The sequence below is a fragment of the Cydia pomonella genome, chromosome 1 (assembly GCF_033807575.1).
Source record: "Cydia pomonella isolate Wapato2018A chromosome 1, ilCydPomo1, whole genome shotgun sequence".
NCBI lineage: Eukaryota > Metazoa > Arthropoda > Insecta > Lepidoptera > Tortricidae > Cydia > Cydia pomonella.
The window spans coordinates 5,176,353-5,190,229 of record NC_084703.1 but is presented as its reverse complement, the minus strand read 5'-3'; the positions used below and the strand labels follow the sequence as shown (position 1 = coordinate 5,190,229).

At 36.4% G+C, this 13,877-nt stretch overlaps 1 protein-coding gene across 3 annotated transcripts in view; it reads right to left on the bottom strand.

The window, feature by feature from the left end:
• Positions 1–167: 167 nt before the first annotated feature.
• The window catches only part of LOC133520193 (anion exchange protein 3), a 140,383-nt gene continuing 126,673 nt past the window's right edge, over positions 168–13,877 (bottom strand). For all 3 annotated transcript variants that reach the window (XM_061854599.1, XM_061854660.1, XM_061854704.1), the window contains one exon: positions 168–13,713. In XM_061854599.1, the coding sequence (XP_061710583.1) occupies positions 13,645–13,713 (69 nt within the window). In that variant the 3' untranslated portion in view covers positions 168–13,644. The remainder of the gene's footprint in view (positions 13,714–13,877) is intronic.

Below are 13,877 nucleotides of genomic sequence, written 5' to 3'. Positions count from 1 at the left end.
ATATAATGAAAACGAAACTCCGTTTGTATGGGAAGGTGAAATATGGCCGAGCTTGCCAGGGACTCTTAATATAATAATTTTACCACGCAATAAATGTCCATTGAATTCACAATAAACATAGCTACGTAAAAAATGTTTTAAGGTAAATAAATAAAAATACTATAAAATTTCGGGAACAAGAAAAATCTATATTTTATATACATTTATTAATGATAACAACAACTAGAATATTAATAACAAACAACAGCGAGTAAGTACACGTGGTTCATTTAAACAGTTTAAAAATATATACACCTTGTTTTGTTAAAATAACTGGTACCTAGTACACTTTATTTTATAAATAATAATAATTTATAACTTAATCTTAATCTAAATAATAAAATTAAGGGTAACATTAAATTTTTAGGTAACAACGAATAAAAAACAAATTTTATATTTTTACTTTTCACATAACCAGCTTTTGTACTTATTTAAATAATTCACGATTCATTAAATGTAACAAAATACTATTAAATTTTCCTTAATCTGTTAAAAGCTACCCACAATCAGTTTAAATTATGCTTTCATCAAATTTGGCGAACCAGAGTAGTAATTAACTAAATATTTAAAATTAAAAACTGTCTAGTACTTTAATGATTTTGATCGATTTTTAAATTAATCAAAAAATACCCAACAGGAGAGCGTCAAACAAAAAAAAATCGTGTTTCGTGTACTTTCAAAACCAAAAATTGCATTTTATTAATTTCAGTGGTTGTACACTTTACTTTTTGTTTGTCATTCATTCATCGCTACTTCTGTTCTACTCATTTCCTCAAAGGTTAACTGGAAGAGATCTCATACAGGGATGAGTTCACTTTTGTTGTAAGTATTTAATTTACTCTGTAACTGTGTTTTCGTGTTTTTATTTCAATGTACAATATAGTATATACTTACATACATACATACTTTCATAGATAATTTTAATATTGCCATAGGCTGAGTTCAAATATAGAGTACTAATCTCCATAATCCATAATAAATGAATGCCTGTGAAGAGTAAATGTAATAGTACATTACTATAGAGGCCGGGAATCGTAGGGTTGCAGGCCAAGTAGATATAGACGGCGGAGCGTAGCGAAGCCGGATAGAGATACGCGGCCAGCAACCCCGTTTCTCGCCGAGATTTGTATAGTGCTTTTCTCAAACTTGCAATTAAAACAAAAAATGTAGACAATTTGTTTTGTGGCGACCTACTCGGCTCGCCACTCTACCAACGGTGCCCTACGCGCGTAAGTCCGCGCGCCTGCGCGATGCGCCACTGCCGTTGCTTAGCAACGAATATGCACAACAACGGTGATTTGTTGTGCATATTCATTGCTAAGCAACGGTAGCGTACCTATATTTGTTGATCTTTGAATGCCAAGACGTTGTGTCACAATTTGACGTTAAAAAACAAAAAAAGGTTGCTTTAGTCCTAGGTGTGTAACGCAGTATGAAATTCCTTTACATAGGTATCATCTTCACTCATCGCACCTGATATGTAGTATTTCCGGACCTAATTTGACGTAAGTCATGTCATCATTTCATAGCAAGTTTGAAAAAGTATTTTTATTAAAAATAGTTTTTTTTTAACGCCCTAACTACCCATTATTGGAGAAATAAATATAAAATAATAAAAATAAAACATTAATTTAATACTTTCTACTCGGTGATCGGAAGGGAGGGAAACTTTCCCTAATGTTTTATTCTGATTATTTTCTCCAAAAATGGGAAGTCGATAAAAATATCAATTTATAATAAATAAAAAATATACAAAGTTGTTTTTTTATGTGCGCATTTAATAATTTAAAGTTTAACTATTTATCAGTTAACTTTTAGGCATTACTAAGAATTACTAGGATTTTAGCGTAGGCAACGTAATAAATATAAAATGAACCGGACAAGAGCATGTCGGGCCATGCTCAGAGTAGGGTTCCGTAGTTACTCTTCCGCCACAATAAGATAAACTGGAGATTAAAGTATAGTAGATTGTTAACCAAGGGAAGGACTGTGGATGTAAGTCTTTTTACTATGAAGGGGAAACTTTTGCGATAACTCAAAAACAGTTAAACTGATCATGTCCGCTACAGTTTTTTTCTTTCGGAGTGATTATCTCCGAATACATTCACTTAATCCAAAAATGTTTGTTGAAGACCCCTATTAGTTTTGAAAGACCTTTCCAACGATATCCCACACTGTAGGGTTGAAGCAAAAATAAAAATTTATATTTTATTGTACGACTTTGTTGGCTTTATTGATTTATATATCCATGCCAAATTTCAGCTTTCTAGCACTAACGACCACGGAGCAAGGCCTCCGAAAGATAAACAGACAGACAGACGGACATGGCGAAACTATAAGGGTTCCTAGTTGACTACGGAACCCTAAAAATAGGACGCGTAACGATGTTTTTTATGCAAAAAAAAGATAAGATAGAAAGTAGGGAAGACGACAGTAAGTGCACCAAAAAAGTGAAATATTTGTGGTATTAAGACGGTTTTAGTGGCACTGTTACACTTTGTCGTTGGAACGTCTGTGCAAACTTAGCTTTGAAGGAGTATATTTTGGCGAATTGATCGGTTTTGTGGCATTTTTGAATTGTTGTAGTGACTTCTCATTTATCGACTTCCGATATACATATACATATTTCGATACAACATATAACACACCATATTAAAGAAAACGGTAGAGGTAAACAGCAGGCATTCTTTTCGCTAAAGAGCGATCTCTTCCAGGTAACTTTTGACTAGTTGAAAATGCGAAATAGAGATACCTATGCAATAAAAATGATGAAAACTTAATCGTTAATAATTTCACATTTAATTACTTCAGTTCAGTGTTTTTACATTTTCATGAGCAAAATCTGTTTTATGGCTAACAAGTGTTTTATTAGTATCTATAAAGTGGCTGATAGACGGGCGAGTAAGTTCGCGAACTTATGGCTCGACGACTTTTTTCGCTTGTAAAGTACGCGTACTTAGGCTGACACACGAGCGAAAAAGGTCGTTGAGCTGTAAGTTCGCGAACTTACTCGCACGTCTATCCGGGACTTAAGAAATGAATAGTCATATCACTGGGACAATTCTAAAATGCCACGAAAATTCCGGCCTCTGGTCTCATGTAATAATAGTTATAAAGCGGTAAATAACTGTGTTTGGGCAAGGAATAATCAAAAAATCATAAATGATTAAGATTGCATAAATCTAAGAAAAAAAAAACGTGCCCCCGATTTTGTACGGTGTCATATGTTTTGCGGTAACTGATCTGTCAAACGTTGACAGTGTTACCCAGAGCATCCTTGCTAGAGTTTCACACTGATACATTCGCTAGCAACTGCGTAAACCAACTCACAATGTATCTCCCTCGTACTAAAATTGGTGGAAGCGAGATGCACTGTGTTTGACTTGACGCAGTCGCTAGCGTTTAAGGCCGCGTAAAACTCATGGTGAGGGTAATTGCGTAAGCGCTGACCGCCATAAAGTACCCTTATCCGTGGAACGTCACAATGTTTTAATAAAGCTTATAGACGTTACCTTACTTGCTGTTTTTCAGTTTTTTTTTTTACTAAGAATGTGGCAGGGCTCAACTGACACATTTTAGTGATCATTTTAGGTCAACTGTCCGAAGAGCAGCAAAGGTTGGTAACATCTTATTTATTATTAAGTTATTATTTACAAAACACATTTTACACTAGTTATTTTGAAAGAATTATTTTATTTATACAGGTAATTAATTTACTATAGCACCTTCGTATCAAAATTGCAAAAAGGGTATATTTACATTTTTATATTATTATTTATTAGTGTATCTAAAATATAACTTTCTATACATACAAGCAAAGATTCATCGATTGTATAAGATGTGTAAAGTTTAAGAAATAATAATGCTCCCTAGTTTGCACCTGAACTAGATGGCACTTTTAATAATGTACATACAGCTGCAGAGAGAGGTGACCCCCCCCCTATTACAATCAGTCTATCCAGGGGGTACACCTCTCTCTGCAGCTGACTGCACGTGAATGTAAAGCGTCATTTATTTCAGCTGCCAAATTCAAAACACGATTTTCTCTTAGATTTTAAACCTCTTCTACTATTAATGACTCTCTGCTTACCCAAATGGACGGAAGATAACGATTTTGTTTATATATATTTAAAATGGTAATTTTACTAACCGCCCGATTCGAACGATGCTTCTAAGAAGTCTCAGCAACACGATACCGATCGGTTAGTATAAAAAGTGTCGTTTTGTTATTTATTATTATTATTTGTATGTCTTTTCCATATCTCGGGACTATGGGGTCCCGGACCTTTGGGAAGTGTGCGTAGGACCGAAGCCAACAACGCAGAGGCTCTTTAAAACAATTTAATATAAAATCAAGGGATACACGTGGCGGGTACCATCCCCGAGCGTACAATATGATACATCCGGAGATGGTCCCCGGCAGGTGCAAAGACTATTGAAGTGCGATGGGATCTAAAGTCATAAGGCTATTAATTTGCAAGTTGGATGGACTGGATAATGGGCTATGGGATGAGACTAGCGGACACCTGCCATGACAATCAGTCTCGAAATTGTGAAAGACAGGTGGTGACTTGCCAACTCATTAAGTGGGCCCCACAACGGCCGCACGCACAGTGCGACAATAGGGTAACACTTTGGAGCGGCTGTGAGGTTGTCGAGAGGTGAGGCTGCGGAAGCCAGATCCCGGTAATCCGTTCAACAAGCCGCCGGCGTTGACATTTTACACTTCCAACCTGGAGCATAGGTCCCGCTCTTGCGACTCCACTCTGGCCGGCCAGTGAAGGCAAGCACAGAACAGAGGGCTAGATGAAAGTGCCCTCAGGAATAGGGGTCCGCGGTGTCGCCACTCACCGTCAGCTCGCCACAAGCTGCCCCCGCGGGCTTATTATTATTTTCTTTTATTATTTCGTTGTGCTCTGAAAACCAATCATTAGTAGAGAGTTATTCAAGAAATTATTGTTTTGATGTCAAAGTTTACGTTCGAACTGGCCTCTTGGCCTCACGGACAGAAGATAGAAATATTTAAGAAAATTATTTATTTGATGTCTTCCCTAATTCTATTGACATTGTTGTGTTGTGTCATCTGTTTGATTTTCTGTTTATGAAGTGTAAAAAAGCATTTGTATTGTATTGTATTTGTATACTGCTTCCTGTATTTAAATATAAAAAAGCAAAACCTGTTGGGTACGTTTTAATTTTTTCATGTATATTCATAGATATAGTTATCAAAATAATGATTAAAAAATTAATTCTCATTATTTTGTATGTGGGTAGTTTTTTACAATGTAATTTTGACAAAGATTATAATGTTTTCTCGCCTCCTTGGTGATCACGAATGAAAATTTAGTACAGACACCTGTAATAATATGTATGTTATTTGTAGAACCATAAAAGCGTGTCAGATATTTTTGCAGCCTTCGAAGAGTAACATATTATTGCAGGTGACTGTACTATTATATCCTCTAGCAGCCCACCGCAAAAACGTTGGGTCATTCTCAAATTATATGACTGCAGTCAGTCTCAACTCCGTCAAACTTTTCGTACATTTAGTACGTATGGTTTGACGGTGTTTAGCCGCAGACTTATTCTGGAGAATGATCCAGTTATTGGCAGTCAAATATGAACCAATGGTATTAAAAAAAAAATCTAATCGACCGAAACAAAACAAAAGCAACTGTGTTCGATGCACAGGCCAGGATGCAAGCATTATTTAAGGTGAATATGGTTAAGACCGTCTATAGGAGAAGACCGTCTACAAGCTTTTTCGTCGCTTTAACTTTTGCGTTTGTTTACAAACTCCACGTTCAGGGAGTCAGTAGAGCAGAACAAGTGAAGGCCTTCCTTTCTTATAATTACGAGAGTTGTTGTCCCAAGACGGTCTTCTCAGATATAAATTGTATATGTCAATCTTCTCCACATTAACCTTAGGCTTAGATTTCAAAATTACGCAGAAATATGACGACCCCAGTAGAGCTAAGATGGTCGGCTCTTTATCATATGTCACCATGCCTGTCACGTTCTAACAAGTATGTAAGTGCGAAAGTGACAGGCATAGTGACAAGCGATAAAAAGGGAACCATGGTGCCACTGTGGTGCCACTGGTAACAGGTATCACAATAAAGGACTTTTACGAATTGCTTTGGCTACTAATGACACAGATAGTTGAATACATAGAAAAATAACATTAATATACTAATTGCTAATACCGGAAGTCCCTTTCAGAGCGCCCACCGGATATCACTACATGTACTCACTAATATGTCTTTGTATTGTTCTTATAAAGCCTAAAAAACGACGCTTTGGCATTATTCCATCAGTTATGGAAATAAATCAATTAAATTAGTTAATATGTGACAAATTTCATTAACAAAGAATTTCAAAAACCTTTAAGAGTATCACGAACCCGGTATAATTTATGTTATTTTTACTCAGAATCTCGAGCTATTTCGATCCTAATAGAAGAAAAGAAGGGTCCGTAGATTTTTACTGCAATTCTGTTGCTATTTTTCAAGCAGGCAGTCCAACGCAATCAAAATATTCGTACCGTAGTTGCGACCAATCGCGAGCCTGATGCGAACTCGTCAACCAATTGCGTTGTAGCATTCCACCGAGGCACATCAATCGAGAATGTTCGATCGGATTTATATTATGAACGGGTCTATCCTTCTTTTTGAAATGTTTGTTTAATTCAATGTAGGAGTTTAGGACAATTTGCATAATATTTATTTCACGGGAATACCTTTGGAATAAGCCCAAAACAATTTAAAATAATACTTAAACTACTCTAACATAATTACAACAGTGTATAGCGATAAACCTGTCTTTATGGCAACATCTACTAAAATATATATCATTCAAACATAACGAGTTATACTCATTTTTGTGTAAAATGAAAATGATGTCTTAAACCTCAATGAGTATTACCTCATTTTTGAGGAAGAGCTATTCCTATGAAACACAGTAACTTACATACTTAGTATCACACTCATTCAGTTCCTGCAGTGCGCTCTAGGGGCCTACCGCGAAAACCGAAATTCGCAAATTGCGGGGAAGTTTCTTTTTTATTCTCATTAAGACGTAATTAGAGTGACAGAGAAAAATGCCCGCAATTGATGAATTTCGATTTTCGCGGTTATACCCCTGGGTCCATCTCTCGAACGGTATTGGTCTAATATTAAGTATCTATTAGTCCACTAACTGGGTTTCCATGATAACACACTAATAACTTTAGCCTAATATGTTCGAGAAATGGGCCCCTGCTACTAAAACCTAATATTACATTCAGTATATACAGTAGAAATTGTAAGAAGGTACTATTTAGAAAAAAATCTAATACTTTCCTTGTTTGAAAACGCTCAATTGATATCCCTAAAAGAGTGGATTAAATAGAAAATAGATGTTAAAATTTAAGCGTAATTTATTCTATTTTAGTGATAGGCAGAGGGAACTAACGCAAAATATAATTGCAGTGTATATATCGAATTTTTACAAATTTATATTAAGGGCAAATGAATTGCCACGGAAAAATTCACAGGGAAACTAAACTATACAAGTATTTGCAAGGGCGGAACCCAACCAAAATTTTAAAACTTATAGTTGGCTTACTAAGAAAAATCACAAAATCATGTCTAATTTTCATTTATATATCGTTGCTATGCACATGCACACCATGGAGGTGTAATTTTAGGAAAATGCTAATGATAGCCGAGGGACTTTGCAAAAGAAGTGTTAAAAGGTAAAAAAACCGCGTGGCCTGGCAAGTTATTTACACGCGGCGTGTTGAAGGATGCAACAAATTAAGTCTTAAAGATCCAACCATCATCAAGCTTATATATAGGTCAGCAAGGTTTAAACATAAGTAGGCTAGGTTAAAGATCGCAGTATACAGGGAGCCTTAATGTTGTATAATTGACTAATTGCTCTATTTCTGTACAGTCTTTGATATATAGGGGGAGTCTGGGAGATATGACCAGGTGGGAGAGTTGAACCACGACAAATATTTCAATTCAAATTTCGCGCCACCGACGCCGTTGACAGCTCATGTCGTACTTTAACAGAAGGCGCAACTTTTGGCGACGCCATATTGGCCGCTATTAGTCTGGTTTGGAAATGACTGGAGTAAACGTGGTTTCGCTGTCGCGAAGTGAAAAAAATTACAATTTTATATTTTTACACTATTTTGAAAATTAAACAGGTGAGTAGTATTATTTTATCTTATTGTACTTGTTGGTTAATGTAGTTTTACTAACAGTGATCATTTGTAATGTTTATTGTAAGAGTATAAAGAAAACATAATCTATATAAAGTAAAGGGGGGTGCGGGAGAGTTGAGCCGCATGGTGGTAGGGAGATATGATCAGTGGTTCAATTCTCCCACACTGTGCTTAAATAAGGGTTTCCTTTATTTTTATGCAGGCCAAACGTCAAAGGAGGTAAGAGGAAGGTGTTGCAAGATAGCGACAAGAGAAAAAAATCCAAAAATAAAATAAAAAACAAGTGTTGTGTTCCTACCGGTGAGTAAGGTCGCCAGAGCTCAACGAGGGTACGGAGTGCGGAGTGTTAGGGTCGGCAACGCGCATAAAACACCTCTAGAGTTGCAGGCGTCCATAGGCTACGGTCACTGCTTACTATCAGACGGGCCGTATGCTTGTTTGCCACCGACGTAGGTTGCATAAAAAGTGTTCGACTGTGTGGTTCCTGCAAAGGATAGGTATATTCACGAAGTTTGCGATGGGTTAACTGGCAAAGATGTGGACAACTTTATTTGACATGAAGAATTATGTTATGTAAAATGAAAAGGACCTTGCATGTGCCTTTGATAATTTGTTGACTGAATTGATCTCATAGAAATAATTCATAATAATAATAATTTAAAGATAATTGATCTCTTGAATTTCATTTAATGTTGCCGATTTAAAATTTTATAAAGTTTATTAAATTTTAATATTTTGTTTTATGGGTAAAAATACTTTGTTACAACTACTTTCCTTTTTTAATAAATATATTGGATTAAACAGCAGTTTTTTCACTGTTTTTCCTACCTAACATATGTATAGTCATATCTCCCACACCCCCTGGTCAACTCTCCCATAGGTTGGGGAGACTTGAGCCAATACCCCGTTTATGAAAAATATTTTTGCAGAACTTAAATTTTGTACTTTATCAGCACTTTGCTATGCTCTAAAGATACCTATTTAGATATGTCATCTATACACGAAATATCGAGTTGCTAACACTTACGGATAAACCTCTAGTGGCTTCTGAGTAAAAAGAGGTTCAAGTCTCCCGGACTCCCCCTAGGTAGTAGTAAAAATACTTAGTCAGATAATTGATGAGTATAATTATTTGGAATTACAGAACTGTAGTCACAGGCACCCCGTATAGCACCTAACTTAAGGGACGCTGCTTCCCATCCCTTGGTGCTTTTGGACGTAGTTTAAGGACATGCCCGGGTCCATTTTTCAAGCATATTGTATGTCTGATTTGCGAAAAGTTTCAAAAATTTGAAAAAATCTCGGAAGTTTTAGGAAAATTCTCTAGAAAATGAAGGAAACTTATTTTATTAAAAACGGAAAATTTCGATCTCGAAAAATATGAGAAGTCACAATTTTTTTTCAATTTGGTAACTTTCCGACCGCACGTCAGGACCCTAGCCAAGATAACAATCGATTGTAAAAAACGAAACGAAACGTTATCTGTCTCTTTATCGCACTAATAAGGAAGAGTGATACTGAACCGCTTTTATCTCAGCGCTTTCCCTGTTGCATTCTAAAGGAGCCCTGTCTCCATTTGGCCCTAGTATTCTTGAAAGCGACTGCCAGACACACATGCTATGCGGATCCCTTTGTTTGGCTTAATTATTGAAAGTCATAATGCACTGATAGTCATATTATCATTAGTCATAACTCTGAAACCGTTAACTTTTCAGGTATTTCCTTATGTTATCCTATAGATAGGTTAGGTTAGGTTTGTTTTATGACAATCCTGAGAAGTTACGCGTTTCTGAGAAAAACTAAATTATATTTAACGAACATGCGGACAAAAAATACATTACGACTTAAAACTCTATGGGAAACGATAGAGACCCCATGCTATGATATGACTGTGCGTTTTTCGAGAAATTTCCTGCCTCGTACAGCTAAACCGTGAAACAAACTGTCGCCAGCGGTATTTCCGACCTTCAAACCTTCAAGATATGCGTACTCCATCTTAAAGGCCGGCAACACACTCGCTACCCTTCTGGTGTTGTCGCATCCATTGGCAATAATTGCTTACCATCAGGCAATTCGTACCTATGCTCATTTCCCTCCAATATTACCTATATAAAAAATATATGCTCCATAGAGAGGTAAAAGTAAGGCCTTATTGAGACTAGTTATATTTTCTCAGGTAAGGTAAGAGCAATGCCTGTATCTTGGAAGAAGTAAGGTGACTAAATGGTCATATATACAAATGTACCTAATTTTGTTAAGTTTTCGATTTGATCCACATTTCCAGGGACACCCTGTATCTACAAACATGATTTAGTGGGCGTTTTGATATGTCGTCGTTGCTTTTTTTACACGTTTTATTACGTAAGAAAAAATGATATGTATAGCCTGCCCAGTAATATAAGATCACGCGCCATATTGCGGAATTTCTAAGAACTAAACTTTTTATTCTAAACTGAACTGTCACCCTATACATGAGAATAACAGCGCCCTCTTGACAATGATCATATATTTCTGGTCGGGCCTTAACATAAAATGTGCCTACTTTGCTCCAGAATATATACCAAAATTTTAAATTCAAGATATTTTTTAAAATTATTATAACGCGGTAACACTTAAATAGGGTTAAAAATTCTCGAAAAAATCAAATTGATAGTTTCAGGACGTTTTAAAATTTTCGTTATTTTCCGTTTTTTTGGGAAAAATTACCAGCATTTGGATAACAAAGATCACGACTATGTAAGCAGGTGTAGATATTTAGAAAATGGATTAAATATGAATGGAAAAATTTACAAGATCTTTTCAAATGGCGTTTTTTCCCCGTTTATTTCCGATTTTTTCGTTTTTATCGGAATAATATAGATACTAAATGACATTGTAGTAACAATTTTGGAGCAGAATTACCCAGTGGGGAGCAAAGTAGGCACATTTCATGGTATTGTAAAAACAGGATGTTAATTTTACCCAAAGTAAACTAATTCATTGGTTTGGTAAAGAGAAAAAGCAAGCTCGGAATACCCCGTAGTGTTTCTTCGTTAGTTACTAGGTACATACAAAGGTATTTATAAGCTCTTTTTATGACCCTCAAAGTGAACCCTACAAATGGGGACAAATAGTATCTTAGCAAAGATGAATCCATACAGTCACAGTCATAAGGATAATAATATTTGTCCTCTATTATCTAAACTAAATAATACCAACTTGTTCATGGCCACGAATGTATGATGTACAAAAATGTGTATACATCAAATAACATTGAATTTACTGACAAATACTGGGATCTACGTATATTTTATACACATTTTGACTCTCTCGTAAACTCCATGACCCTTAAGCTTAGAGTCTGTGCGGAAAGAGAAGACTCGTGGTATGTATGGGGCCCAATATATTCCACGACTATGTATGTATCTTTCCAAACAGACTCTTTTCTAAAAATATAATTTCAAAATAAATATTTAAGAATCAGTGCGTCCCTTTTGCACACATTTGTCTTAGAGCGCGCGCATACATTTAATTTGAATTTTGATGTAATTTTGACACATTTGCACAATTATTTCTAATTGGCGAATCAACTGTTAGACCGATACCGATACTTTGCCGATACTGATCTAAAGACATGTCCACGAGATTTAAACTTCAATCCAAAAATTCACTTATAAATAATCTATTACTTTTATATCATCTTATGTTATACGTTAAAACAAACGAATTATCCTGTGATAGACCTAAAATTGCTTGGTAACGTCAGAAACGTGAAAAGTGTCGGTCTAAAAGTTGATTCGACCATAAGCCATTGCATGGCTTACGTGAATAACAATAATACTTTCTAGATGAATCCTAAAATAAAACAACAATACTAAAATATATTTTTCCTTACTTTCTCTACTATAAATATAAGTACAGAGTAAGTACATTAGAGGCCGTTATTACAAAACATAATTTGAACTAATAAACTTATTACAGAAATCATAATGATTTAAAATAATTTAATCGACATTATCTGCACTCATGATCGCAGCCGTCGCTATATGAGGAACACTGGTTCTCGACTCACCTTTAAAGTTGCCGTGCAAGAAAAACTAGTGAATATTTCTGTAATCCATTAAGGATGACAATAGAATGTTTAACGTATTCCCATACGTATGTAGCCGGCTACACTCAATGATTTGTCATCCTTGTGCACAGACTAGCTCAACTACTAGACCGAGCACAGGTTGGATTGGGCTTGACCAAATGTTAACGGCCTTGATTTGCCGCTGGCCGAGCCGCGCGCCGGTTGCGTCCAGTCCGCGGTCTAACACAATCGAAGTCACCACACATTAAGCGCTCCCGTACTTTTTAGTATGAGGGCGCGGCCGCTTCAGTTAGGGCCAATTACGACCAGTACTTATTATTATTTACAAAAATCAAGCTTCAAACGAGTAACAGGGCTGTTATAGTATAAAATGGTATAGAATACAACACAGTTGAGTTGTTCAAACCGTAGTATTTTACAAGTATGTACATTTGCACATATGTGCTCGTGCTCTTCGTAAACGCTTCATAATGCGGTGCTTGTGTAGGCTGTATCCCTGTGATATTGCTATAAATACCGAGAAGAAATCAGAAAGTAAAGAGCGCTAGCCGCGTATGGTATGACAGCCTCATGTCTGCAGCCAAGGATACACTATGGGATAATGGGACATGTCGGGTGAAGTGGCGCAATGTAGCCGGACTTCGCTAGACATGTCTGGCAACAGCGCGCGACACATATCGACACATGCCAGGCAAAGTTTCGCGAATACCCACGACTCAAGAAAAACTCAAATATCAAGCGAATCCATCGACTTGGCTTGACTTGTCGCTGACACATATCGCCGCTTATATGTCCGTAATAAGGAGCAATCCGCGGGCCTGACCCGCATGATTTTTGGTCTTATAGCCTACTTTTAGGCTAATTAATCCATGAGTCGCTGTTTCATGGAAAAGAAACTCTTATACCTAAAATCTCCGTAAATTGGCGTTTGCATATAACGTACAGAAGATACATTAGCAAATTGCGGACAGTTTCAAAAACTATATACTACTTATATATCATAGGAAATTAAGGAAACCGAAAATTTCCGCATGCAAAAATATGAGATAAAAAGCTTTCCGAGGGCACATCAGTTCATATGTAGTCCAAAATTGTTTTTCATCGTATTTTGTCGGAAACGTTCGTATTTGTCATGCTGCTTCTGTCAATGTCAGTACTTTTTGTACCGAGACTGACTGAAATAGTAAGACACCTTCGTACGTTTAATACGTAATAATGCACTCTCGTATTCCGGGGAATGTCCAGTCCACTTAAAACGATTCTTGTCTTGGCAGATATGTAAAAGAAATCATAAGAGCGTTTAACAGGAGAACTCTCACGTTTACGGCAATGGTGCCTCTTGGTAGAAATCTGGTTCATCGTCGTCTGTTTCTTTCTGCACTCCGTCCAGCTGAAACAACAGGTTTTTTTAAAGAATGAAAGTATTGAAGTCTGTCTGCATTAAAAACGCTTCTACTATTTCTTAAATACCAAGAAGCCGATGAAGAAGATGTTTTAAATTGTTGGCAAGCATTTGCAAGCAAGCAAAGACTTGATGGTGAGGCATTCAGTATC